Source organism: Passer domesticus, chromosome 23, assembly GCF_036417665.1.
Source record: "Passer domesticus isolate bPasDom1 chromosome 23, bPasDom1.hap1, whole genome shotgun sequence".
Lineage (NCBI taxonomy): Eukaryota > Metazoa > Chordata > Aves > Passeriformes > Passeridae > Passer > Passer domesticus.
Window position 1 is genome coordinate 786,135 of NC_087496.1, and position 12,430 is coordinate 798,564.

General features: G+C 42.7%; 1 protein-coding gene across 23 annotated transcripts in view; it reads right to left on the minus strand.

Annotated features, from left to right (window-relative positions):
* Positions 1 to 785: 785 nt before the first annotated feature.
* The window catches only part of PRDM10 (PR/SET domain 10), a 45,476-nt gene continuing 33,831 nt past the window's right edge, over positions 786 to 12,430 (minus strand). For all 23 annotated transcript variants that reach the window (XM_064397597.1, XM_064397604.1, XM_064397610.1 and 20 more), the window contains 8 exons: positions 11,473 to 11,583; positions 10,254 to 10,454; positions 9,554 to 9,697; positions 8,337 to 8,507; positions 6,335 to 6,475; positions 5,539 to 5,707; positions 4,813 to 4,925; positions 786 to 4,052 (listed from right to left, as the gene is read on the minus strand). In XM_064397597.1, coding sequence (XP_064253667.1) covers positions 3,828 to 4,052; positions 4,813 to 4,925; positions 5,539 to 5,707; positions 6,335 to 6,475; positions 8,337 to 8,507; positions 9,554 to 9,697; positions 10,254 to 10,454; positions 11,473 to 11,583 — 1,275 coding nt within the window. In that variant the 3' untranslated portion in view covers positions 786 to 3,827. The remainder of the gene's footprint in view (positions 4,053 to 4,812; positions 4,926 to 5,538; positions 5,708 to 6,334; positions 6,476 to 8,336; positions 8,508 to 9,553; positions 9,698 to 10,253; positions 10,455 to 11,472; positions 11,584 to 12,430) is intronic.

Sequence of the window (12,430 nt, forward strand, 5' to 3'; positions counted from 1 at the left end):
TGTCTCTCCACGCTTTTACCCACTGCCAGCCCCCTCCAAGGACGCACATTTAACAGTTTCCACAATAACACTCATTTAATAAAATCTTGACGGGTTAAGGTTCAGGATTGCAGGTGACAGTAAAGCAATGTACTCTAATCTGTGACACAACCTGGCACACAATAAATCACAAGAGTGCAGGTCTTACCCAACGACTGAGACGCAGATTCAGTGCAGAAGTTACGATGGACCCTCCCCAAACTTCTCCCTCTTTTTAACTTGTTCTTATACTTTCTTTACATTTAGGTGCAGCTTCAGTAATTCGAGTCACATATCTTAGTGATGGTAATACCTTGGGAGTGGATATGTCAGGACAGTACCTGAAATAACCCTGGGATGGGGACATGAGTTACTCCTAGAGGGATTTTGCCATGGTTTGCTGATTCAACAGACATCATCCTTAGCTCCCTCAGTTTTCAGATGCTGTGCAGCTGATCAGCTAGAAAGAACTTTTAAACTTTACCTTTTAAATTTAAAAATAGTTTTTAAAATTCCTTACTTGGCAAGGGTTTAAGCAGTGACACAGGGGCTTCACTCCACTCTCCCCCTACCCTCCCTTGGACTGTGTTGTGGGAGGTCAGAAATTCTGTGATCCATCCAGAGAGTAGCAAATGTATTTTTCCCTGTAACCTCCATACTGTTATCATCCTATGTATCCACACCCCACTTCACTCATCCTTCACTGAACACCTTAGCCCAATGAACAGATTGGTCATCGCAAGTGATTTAAAAAAAAAAAAAAAAAAAAAAAGAGAAACAGATTTATTATTTTCAGGTTGGTTTGGTTTGTTGTTTTTTTGTTTTTTTGTTTTTTTTTTACACCTGCCAGGTTGCACAAGACTCTGAACACAACAGTCACCAAATGTACAATAAACATACACAGTTAAATAATAGATGGGGCCTGAGCAGTCCAAGACGTGCAAGATCAGGGTGCGCAGGCTGGGGTTGTTTTCTTTTTCCTCCAGGAAAATACAGAATCTGACCCAGAACGCCTCCAAGGGACAGCATCTCCAAACAAAACACAGACCTTCCAGGCAACTAAGAGGACTCTGGATTTACACTTCTGTGGGATACAACTTAGAGAGATCTTTGGGTTGCTCTGGTTTACAAACAATAATAATACATCCTATATCTTCTGCGCTGCAGAAATGGAGAAAAAAAATCCCTGCAACCTTTGCCATCTGTGCAATCACTGTAGTTCCTTATTTTGGGAGGAAAATCTGTGGTACTTCCATTTCCAGGCATGCTTCTTTCACAGGCAATTCATTCAACTTGTGACACTAGCAATTACTTCACCTGGAATCAGGCCAATAGCCCGAGGGTGCTGCTGCAGGGCAGAGAAACTTTGATGAGGAAGATCTGAGTTCAAAAAGGTTGTTTTAAAATGGTTTTCTGTTTGAAATAGTTTTCAGTTTTAAATAACTGGTACAACTGTCCTCATTTATGGACCGTTCCAACAAAGGTGAATAGAGCAAAGTAGTTTTTAAACCCCACATCTGCAGTATCAATAATGGGAACATATTTGATGTTCATCTATTGTCAAACTTTTAAGACTCTCAAAATTGCTCCTGCAATCCTCCAGTATTCCAGCATTCCCAGTCTCCCATTTCCAAGTCTGCTATTTTCCTACTACTTGTAGCATTTCTGGCTTGTTATTAAATTAGCAGCAGCCTGAAAAAAGCCAAGACAAAATTCTCCCTACTCTCTTCCCACGCAAACAACATTGCAAGGCCCAAAACTGCAATTCCAAAATCCTCAGCAACATGAATTCAAGTTACTGGGCATTGTGATTGTTTCTCCACACTGCCACAGTGGCTGGGCTGCCAAATCTACAGAATTTAAGGTCAGTCATCACTGCACTTGACCAAATGAGAGCTCTGGTCCACGTTAATTCTACCCAGCTCATTAGTGCCCCAGTATGGTGGTACAGCAAGAGAAGAGAAATCCCAGGAACAAAAGTAATCCACATTTTGGCAAGTCACTTCAGCGTTACCTCAGAACACTTCCCAGCTGGCCAGCATTGGCCAACTGATTTATCTCAGTACTATTTCCATGCCACATTAACAGATATGTTAGTTACCAAAGCCATACCTGCTACAAGGCTTTGACCACAAGGAAGCAGATTTGCTCTTCTGCAGCTTAAGTGTGGAGTTCCCTCATGTCAAAGAGCTTTAACTCCATAAAACCTGATACCACAACATGTAGTGCTTACTGACATGGGTAATCCATACCCGAATCCATGGGAATAGCTATGGAAGTGTCCCCCACATTCACACTTGGTGCAGTACAAGAGAAAACAAATCAAAAAAACTTCTCAAGTTCTTCTGTCTCAAGGACCTCTATGACACAGCACCCTTCTCTGTGTTTGTTTTATAAATAAATGTATCCTGATATGCACAGATGTTCTGGGATGAGTTTTCCAGCAATGAATGGAAATTCAGACATACACAGTATATCCCATCAGGAGTCAATGGAGTTCTAGTCATGTTTTTGCAACCACCAGAATGCCTTAAACAACCAAGACAACCTGTGAAGGAGAACTACGTAAGGAAAAACATTACATGGCCTTAAAATATAAACCTTCTCTTTCCCTTTCTCCTGGTCCCTAAATGCAACATGAATTCTGTACATAGACCAGCTCCATCACATCTGGCAACCCTCATGGATGGGCTTTCCATGTCCCATAAATAGTGGTCCACTAGCACATTTCTTTTATGTTTCCTGAGTCCAGAGCTGGTTGTTTTCTGGAACTGTCCAAGGGAATTACAGTACATTGTTAACAGGTTATTTGGAAAAAAATAATCAAAGAAACCAACTCTCCATCCAGTCTTGAAAAGGAAAAGTATGTTTGCTTAGAGGTGACCACACAGATAATGACCCTGTCCCTTCAGAGGAGTGCTCTGTATCCTCATTTTCTCCTGCACAACTATCTTAGATCACAGCAGAAGTTGCTCTGTCAGTTTAGTTGAGCTGTTGGTTTTTTTTGTTTACAGGCAAAAAAGCAATTTTCCCTGCAAACACTGGAGGGAAAAGAAGCAACAGTGGCTCTGTACTACACTTAGGTGCTCCTAGGACTTCAATCAGTTTGTTCCAAACAACATGGGTTTAAGACTGTGCTTTTCCTGCTTTCTGAAACAGGGCAGGGCAGGCAGCATGTAAACTGTTCTGGAGGGCTGGAAAAATAATAATTTAATGGACTGCTTCGGCACATCTTCACAGCTTCATTGTTCAATCCATCCCCACAAGGGGACACCACGAACCACCACTTGGCTGCTGCTGCTCCTTTCTGCAGGCAGTCTGCTCATATCATCCCTTCACCTTGGCTGCTAGAAGCCACAGGAAACAGTTCTGCCATATTCTAACAACTTACATGATGTTCTCCTGCTTAATGGCTCCTGTTAAAAATATACATACGACAATCTGCCAGGAAGCCTTCAATTAGGCAGGCTTTTGCCCATACAGCTGAAATAATATTGTTTGCTGGACACACTTCCAAAAAGGAAAAATAAGGGTCAGCAGACATGCCAAAAATAAAGTCCGGGGCCAGCAGAGGTTTCACTTCTCTTGTCCTTTTTCTTAAAAGCTGCATAAAAAGCATCCCAGAAGGATTTTGAGGGTATTTCATGGTCACTGTGAATTAAACCCTCTTAAAGCATTAACAAGAGCTCTGAGATTTTAGTGGAAGGTAAGTGAGCATATACATTAAAACATATAGAGCCCCAGGGTACCCCCACATCTGGGCTGTCAGGGAGGTGACAAGGACAAGCAAATGGCACCATGAGGCTCTTTCACTCATGCTCTGCTGAGAAAGTCCTGGGTTTGGAGATGTGCACTTCACTCCCGCCACTCCCGTTGGTGGTGGTCGTGATGATGTACTGGGTGGTTTGCTGCTGGTTGCTTGTCTGGGATTCCAAGGGATCTGTGTGGGCTGTGGGCTGGGAAACCTCATTGGAGAGTGAAGAGTTTTGTTTACCATCCAGATCAGGCTGACCTTCAGATATCACGTAGTGAGTCTGCATGGGAAATATAGAAAATAATTAATAAACACTGTATCTTTTGTAACTTCTTTAACAGTCTGCTGCCAGACATTTTGGTTGAAAAGGAACTTTTAAATAAGCTCTATTTCATTTAAATGTATTTGAGAGCAACATAATGCCTGTCTTTTGATTCAAAGAACATTGGACCTACTTGGCTTTTGGTTAATTTACAAATGGTTAAACTCATTACACAATTAGACCATCACAACAGAATAAAACAGCAATTTTCAATTGCACTATTCTGAAAAGTTTTTTACTGTATTCCATATGTTCTAGCAGAAGTTCCACTCCAAGTGACCAAGATCAACACAAGCCAATGACCTGTCTTCTTATGCTGGATTGCTTACAAGGAATAGCAGGAACTCTTCTTATTTTCTAATCTTACAGATAACAGAAAGCTACTGAAATGTTTCCAGAAGCTGTTCTGAAATTTGGTTTAATGGATACAGCTTAATCATAAATATTTTTATGACTAAGCAGTACCACTGAATAATTTTGTTCTGCAAATGTGATTAAGTGAAGATTTTAAATTGAAAGGAGTCATACATACAAAAGCCAGACAGCATGAGCTTTGTAAATGGTTACAATGCAAACTATACTGTGCAGTCTGTACCTCTTTAGGTACCTCCACTCTTTGCCCCAATCATGATTTTGGCATTCTTTAAACCTTTAAGCTGAAGAGCTGTATACCTGATAACACTCTGAATGAAAAAAAGGCCATGATGGTTTTCCTTACCTGAGTTACTGCTTTTACTTGCCCTGTGTTGACAGTAGTGACCGGGGTACCCACAGCAGTCTCTGTGATCACGTACTGCCCTTGGGGGATGGTCATCATCTGAATCTCTGATGCTAAAAAGTTGCAAATTGGATAATCAAGACCTTCAGTCAAACTCAAAGACAACCTTCAAAGATCACGTCTTATATCAGAAAGATTTAAAGCCTGAAACAGTGGGTATTGAGTAGAATTCAGGTGAGATAAGGCCTTGTAGAACTCTACAGGCCTCAGCAGAATTATGCCAGTTAACACCAGATAGATATTTGGAAATTCATGCAGAAAAACACATCCTGTTCTCACTCAAATCATCACAGAATTACCAGCCAGAACTACATGGGCATGAGAAATCATGTCATGCTCCTTTTCCACACATTTCTTTCAAGCATGCATCCAAATTTGAACAAGTAGGTATCCAACACATTGATTCTTGCTGTATGCAAGTTCCTTGGAATAAAGGAGCCCAGAGTGCCTGCCCAAACTATGTACTGGATCAGTATGGATGATAGTGGAAGAGCTGGTACAACCATTTACATTTATCTGAAGCTTTATCTTCTTGATATCTATGAATATTAATCGCAAAGCTGAATGAACTCTGAAAACACTGTCCCATTTGGTAGCTGGAGACATGGGGCACTTGTTAGAGACACACTTGCCAGACAAGTAGTTAGAGCTACTGCTGACACTTACAGTAGCTCCGAAATGAGTTCCAGTTGCTGGGGAGATATGTGTGCTGGACTGAGGAGCCTTGCTGCTGCTGGAGGGCTTGGTTTGGTGTCGATGTAGTTGTCTGCATCTGTGAGGGGCTGAGCTCCTGCTGAGGTTGTTGCGAGGAGGGACTCAAAGGCTGACCCCCAGCCTACAGGAAAAAAAAAGTGCAAGTGTTCTTGGTGTAGTAAGGATTGCACAGCTCTATGCTGTCACAAACACAGCCTTCTCATTTAGGGAAAACACAGGCTAAGTTCCAGAGCATATCAAGCACAAGAACTAAACTCTCCTCCAACTTGCTTCATTCTAGGTAAATAAGCTCAGACCAGGAAACTAAAATAGTGATATTGTTGCTTGCCGAAGAGAGTCTATGGCAAAGACCTGAGATTAGAGGCTAAATTCTACCCAAGAGCATGAAGAGTTGCACTTAAAATATTTGAGGAATGCCAGTTTCCATTTACATCTTCCAACTGACAAACCTCATTTAGCTGCAAATATGTCTCTTTCCAATCATTTCTCTCTCCTTTGTACATACTGTTGAGGGGAAAAAACACCCCACACCAAAAAACCCATACAACAAACACCCAAACAAACCCACAACAAAACACCCCCGTAAATCTTGAGACATCTGGCCACTGCTTCATCTCAATGTGAGAGTAATTTCATGTGTGGTCCTTTAAATGACAAAAAAAACCCACTATCCCCTGCATCAGCACATGCAATATGCAGCTGAGCAGGCTGGTAGGGAAAGCATTTTCTAATGAGAAGAGGGAAATACCTGTGATGATGACTGAGTTGCTGGTGATGGCTCTGTCACCTGGATGTGCTGCACCTGGATGGCATGTTGGGTGTATGTCTGGGGGTCATGGAGCTGCCCAACATCCACTGTGGAGTGCTGGGACTGGTGAGGTGAGGTAGCCTGGGGAAAAAATTAAGCAGAGTTCTTTACCTCAAATTCTTTACAAAAGTAGCCATATAAACCTCTTCTGGGATACAAGGTCTGGAATAATGAAGTAGGAGCCTTAGTGGAGCACACCTGTTGAGCCTTGTTGAGTTTCTTTGCACCCCGGGAGATAAGGTACATTTAATAGATGTAATGGCACAGAGATGGCTCTATCTCAGTGATACCAATGGAAAGGACTTGCCTAACATCATTCAAGCTGTTTGTGGCAGTGGCTGGACTAAACCAAAGGGTTCAAAAGCCAGGATTAGCGTTAACCCCTTCTGTGTAAGCATCTTTCTGTACAACATATACATACTCAAGATCTGCATATCCAATTCTGTAGTTTGACACAGCTCTGCATCAAGACAAGCGCTCAGAGGTTTTTAAAGGTTTTTCTGAACATCATGCGCTAATGATACCAATTGCAGTAATTGAATTACAAGTCTTGGATATTCATAAAATTAAGATCTTGTTAATATTACCTGCAGGAATCAGTATTCATGCTCTTGTATTGTTACAACAGCCACAGTCTCTATCAACTGGGGCCATTGTTTAGGCCTTTATTAGCCAAATTCATAATCTGATTTGATAACATGGAATTTCAGATTAAAATATAAACACATGGTAGTTTCAGTTTCTGTTGTAGTGTGTTCTTATACTTTGTAATGGTTTTGTTTTTGTATGCCCTTATTTTTCCCAGATGGTTTACACCCCTGATTGTACCCCTTCCTCCCTTTATCAGTGTAGTCCCTCTCCTTTGTTGAGATCATCCCCAAATCCCTGCCCTGGGTCTCTGTCAATCACTCAGCATCCCATCCTTTCTATCTAGAACTTTTGGTCCAAGTCATCGAGCGATTAGTCAGAGGTCAGGGGTCAACCTCCCAAATGCTACCCCATACACTACCCCAAATATCCATTCCCTAAGTGTTCATACGTGAGGTTTCTTTATTGGTCATCAAAATTATCTACTTTTTGGTTCACACCTCCCTTTAAAATGTAATCTTGGCTCCTCTCCCAGGTGCTCTGAGCAGGAGGCCCCCTGAGGTGTGGGAGCTCCCAGGAGCTCAGAATAAAACCTTGGATTAACCCCTGTTAAGAGTTGGCCCTTTCATCCTCTACCAATGTCTCTAGCATCTCCTCTGCTGCAAAGGCGACGAGCCTGGCTGCCTTCGGAACCCTCAGGGCACGAGAGAGTGTCCCCCACTGTCGGGGCTGTCCCCCCGCTGTCGACCGTGTCAGGGCTGGCCAGGGTTCCTGGGGGGCTCCCAGACAGACGGAGACAAGCTTACTCCAGTGGGTAACAGATTTCTTACAGCTGCCTGAGATCTTCCTCAGACCTGTTACTCTAGTTACACTCTGGTTTCATTTTTAGGAGGTTGTTGAGCATCAAGAGAATGAATATGCTAATAGATGCTATGAAGGGAACAAGCAACCACTCTTGTACTCCCAAATTTTGGCTCTGACTCACTGAGGACAAGGAAGTACAAATCAGTCTTGAAGTGCAGAAAATGGGTCACCTACTGACCCACCTTTCCAATAGCTAGGAAACATTCCTAAAGCAGACTTGAACAAAGCTGCCCGGATGGGTAGAACTAAGTCTGGACTGTGTTGATGTGTCTCCAGCAAGCTGACCAAGGCTGGCAGGACTATTTATGCCTGGTACAAGTGCTTATGAAGGGAAACCTATGCCTTATCAGTTGATATATCTGTAAAAAGTAGCTACAGCCCTTTTTGTAACTACTCCTTACCACACTTCTGTGTGATAGAGCCCCAAGAACACACAGGCTTGGAAGGGAAGAGATCAAAAGCACAGCAAGATCCCCACCAGGTTACTCACCTGGGCCACTTGAACAACTTGCAGCTGTATGTGCTGAGGCTGCTGCAAGCCAGTTGTGGATTGAGACACAGGGATGTACTGGATGCGCTGGTAATCTCCCTGGGGAGTCCGGTAATCTGTAGTCAGGGTCTGGGATATCTCTGTCATTGCTTGCGTCAGTAAATCTGTTGTCTGAGCAGGGAGAGAGTGATACAGATCATCATCATACTGATGTACTTCTTCAGCGCTGTAGTTCTAGTTCTTTTATCTACACTTACAGTGGATCTGGTCATTTTTTCACAAGAGCTTAATGTGTCCAGAGATTGGGGTCATAAGTAGTCACCAGGGATCATCAACTAGAATTGCTGTCTTCTGTCTAAATCCTAGTCAGGACCAGTAGTGGCTAACTTAATATAGAATAATAAAAATAATTACTTTCATCTTGTGACATACCAGTATTCTGTTAAACAATGGAAGTCCTGTATTTGTGAAGAGCTGACTTAAGTTCCAAGACTTCCTCCCCTGTCAGAGTCACACTGTATTTCTAATGTGTAAAGACATTTAGCTTATAACTTAATCAGATTTATGAAGCCAACAGCATCCTGATTAAACCTCTCAATTTTCAAGAAAAACAGTCTTTTATCTAATTAGTCTTTAGATAAGAAGTTTTGAACTGTGATCAATAAGACTTTTAAAACTACATAGTATCCCACAACATTGAAGGACACATTTTCTAGTCTCAGCTTTCATTTCAGTGGCAGCTAATGTATTAACAGTAGAGAGATCAGCCACTGGAGATTCATCTTGCTCAGTGCTGTGCTGTCCAAAGGATTACAAAAATATCTGACTCCCTGAACACAGTTTGATCCAGTCCCCAGTCACTGTTAAACTTGTGCTTTTGATGCCAGGAACTGCATCTCTCACTTCAGGAGAAAATTCCCAGTGAAAATCCATGAGACGTGTATCCCTGAGCTCATAATGTGGAGTCAGTAGATCTGAATATAAGAAGAAAATGGATCTGGGGATAAAAGACCAATCCTTAAAGCTCCAGAACAAAATGAACAGCTCCTGACACTGCAAAACTGGACCACACAGGCTTAAAACCAGAAGTGATCTCAAATAATGTCCTAATACAGGTTTTAAAGTGATGTCTGTCAAATAAACCAGGGTTACTAATACCAGAAGGCTCCTGATCTGTGTGTCTCCCTGCACTGCCCTTGTGTGCCTCCAGTCCTTACCACAACAGTTTCTCCAGTTGTGCTGTCAGTGGTGAGAACAGCTGGCGTGGAACTGATGACAGCCGTTGCCAGTGGCGCATGGATCGTGTTTGGGAGCTGAGCAAACTCTGGGTGCTTCTTGCGGATGTGCTGCACCATCTTTGTCTGCAGAGAGAAGCAAAGGAGTGTTGGAAGGACAGTCAGCAACTCTGCTCAGGGCCATGTGAAATCCCAGCCTGGCCAAACACAGCTTTTAGGTTTCCCTCAGTAAAACAGCCTCAAGATTCACACTATGAGATCCTCTGGTCAACAAAGTTGAAAACAAGGATCACAAACCTGCTACTTGATTAGAACTGACACTGAAGTCTTGTCCTCAACAGCTTTTTACCCCAATATCACCAAATGTTTTATGACTTTCTCCCCAAAGGTCATCTTTTCTGTGTTTTGTTTCCCTGCTCGTCTCCCCTGTAACTACCAGACAGCAGTTTTCAAGCCCTTCTATTCATGATCATGCTCTGGTAACTTTTCAACAAAAACCCACTATTCATGGAATCTTTTGGCACTAAAACAACCAGACTGTGCCTGCACTGTCAGCACACAGCACAAAACCAGCACTCTGACTGAGATAAAGAGAGCTCTGCTTCTGTACAGACAGGTGACAGAGACCATGGTGAAACAGCATCCCCAGGGAGAGGCTGTCTGAGGCTGGAACTTCCCATACCTTACTGCTGTATTGCTTGGAACAGTGAGGGCAGCACACTGGAGGGGTGGCGATGGTGCCTGTCAGCTGTGTGTGGGTGCTTAGCATAGGATCTGGCTCTCCCGGTCCTGCAGGACGCAGTTTCCGGATGCTTGGAGGTAGCTCAGCACCAGGATGGTTTTTCAGTATGTGTGCTTTGCGTTTGCTGGCACTCTTGTACACCTGAAGGGCAAGGATTTGGAATTAAAATGGTGCAACCCTGGTGCCTGTACAGGAAACAGCTACCAGTTATCTTGATCTGGAAGGTCTGCATGTTGCTTTAGAGAATACATTTAGTTAAATCCCTCAAACAATTACAACAAAAGGCATGAGCATACATGCCTTCATCAGTGTTTCATCACCCTGTAAAAGCAACTGACTCCTTGTGTAGCAGAGAAACCTTTTGAGAACATATTTTACGCCACAACCAAACACCGAAGCAGGACAAGGAGGTAAGAGGAAAATTATTCGTGCCATATTTGAAGATCAAATGCCCAATGTTAATTTGTTATGATGGTTGATATCTCTACTTGACACAAAGCATCAAACTGTTTTAGTTTGGTGATCAACACAGCTTTTAGTTCTTTTTAGGCACATCAACAAACAAATACTATCTAATAATTTAAACTATTTTTTCTCCCCTTAAACAAAAGGAAAAGAGGCATCACAGAAAGACGTACTGAGGATAATGACAGTCAAAATACACTCCCTGGTAAATATAGGCCCCCAGGCATAAAAGGCAAAGGAGAATAAGAGGAAGAACCCAAAGGCACCGCAGAAGCAGCTTCAGGCTCCACTGACCTAGTAAGCAGCTTACAATAAAAGGTGTTAAAGACTAACTTTTAGAAGTGATACAGCAAGAAAAAGTACTTACTGGCCAGAAATTATGCACAGACAGCATACTTAGTCCTGTGTTAACACAAGACTAAGGGTCAGTGACTGTCTGCTGGATAACAGTATTCAAGTTTTCCAATGCCAAACACAGCAGAAAGGGGAAAACTACAGCTTTCAATTAGCATTCCACTGCCTTGGCCTAAGTGCGTTTTGTCTTCTTTTTTTTTTTTTGACAGTACTGCAGGAGTGTTGCTGGCAAGCACCTCAGAAAAGCTACAAATCCCTCCAGAGATTTCTATGCAGAGACAAATTGGTTGCATCCAGGACTGGGACTGAGCTATCCTCTGAGGGGTGACTTCCCACACACCTTATCGCAGTATTGACAGAAGTAATCTCTGTTGGGTTTTATGATGGGCAACGTGAGCTCTGGCACCTCTTCTATTTTCATGTCTGGATGTCTCTTTGATAAATGATTCACCTTAGGAGAAACAGAGGACAAGAACACATTACAGCTGGAAGCCAAATGATTGGTGCTTCTTCCAGTCAGGGGTAACAGCCAAACCAAAACTGAATGATGCAAGCCAGCATCACTAGAAGCATTTGCTGATGCAAGGGTTATTGTGCACTCATATTTAACTGCTGAAGGTAAATGAGGTCTTGCTAGGTCTCATTTACAGTTTCTTTAACCAAAATTAGATTGAAAGGGGTGAAATAGTTTGCCAGAACTGTCTTGTAGCTGGTATCTGAGAGTGAGGTCATGTGAAGGGCCTCTGCCCAGATCAGAACCCCCATGAAACCTAAGTAAACAATCTCTTGCTGCACAACAGCCTTTACCCAGAGGCAGTGACATGACATGGCCAGAAGAGGCCCTCGAGAAGGGGGTGAAACAAAAAAAGAGGAAAGACCGCCAGGAAAACAGAGGCACTAAGGCTGAACAAGGCAGTACTTTCATCTCATGTCCTGTTAAATACAGTACACATCAGTCAGCATCACTTAGTGCTGAAATATGGTACTGACAATCAGATGCACAGTGCAGGCAGTAAACGAGCAAATTTGCTGAAGAGGTAAAACACACAGATTTAAAAAAAGATGTATCACCTCAACTCAGCTACAAAATTTGCCAAAATTTGTTTCACACCATCCTGGCTGGATAAGACCAGATTGGATGGGGCTTGGAGCACTCTGGTCTACTGGAAAGTGTCCCTGCCCATGGCCAGTAGATGGAATGAGATGAGCTTTAAGATCTCTTCCAGCCCAAACCCTTTTATGAGCCTTGTATTCCAATGCTGGAATTCCATCTTTATTCCTTACCTATTCATCAGAAT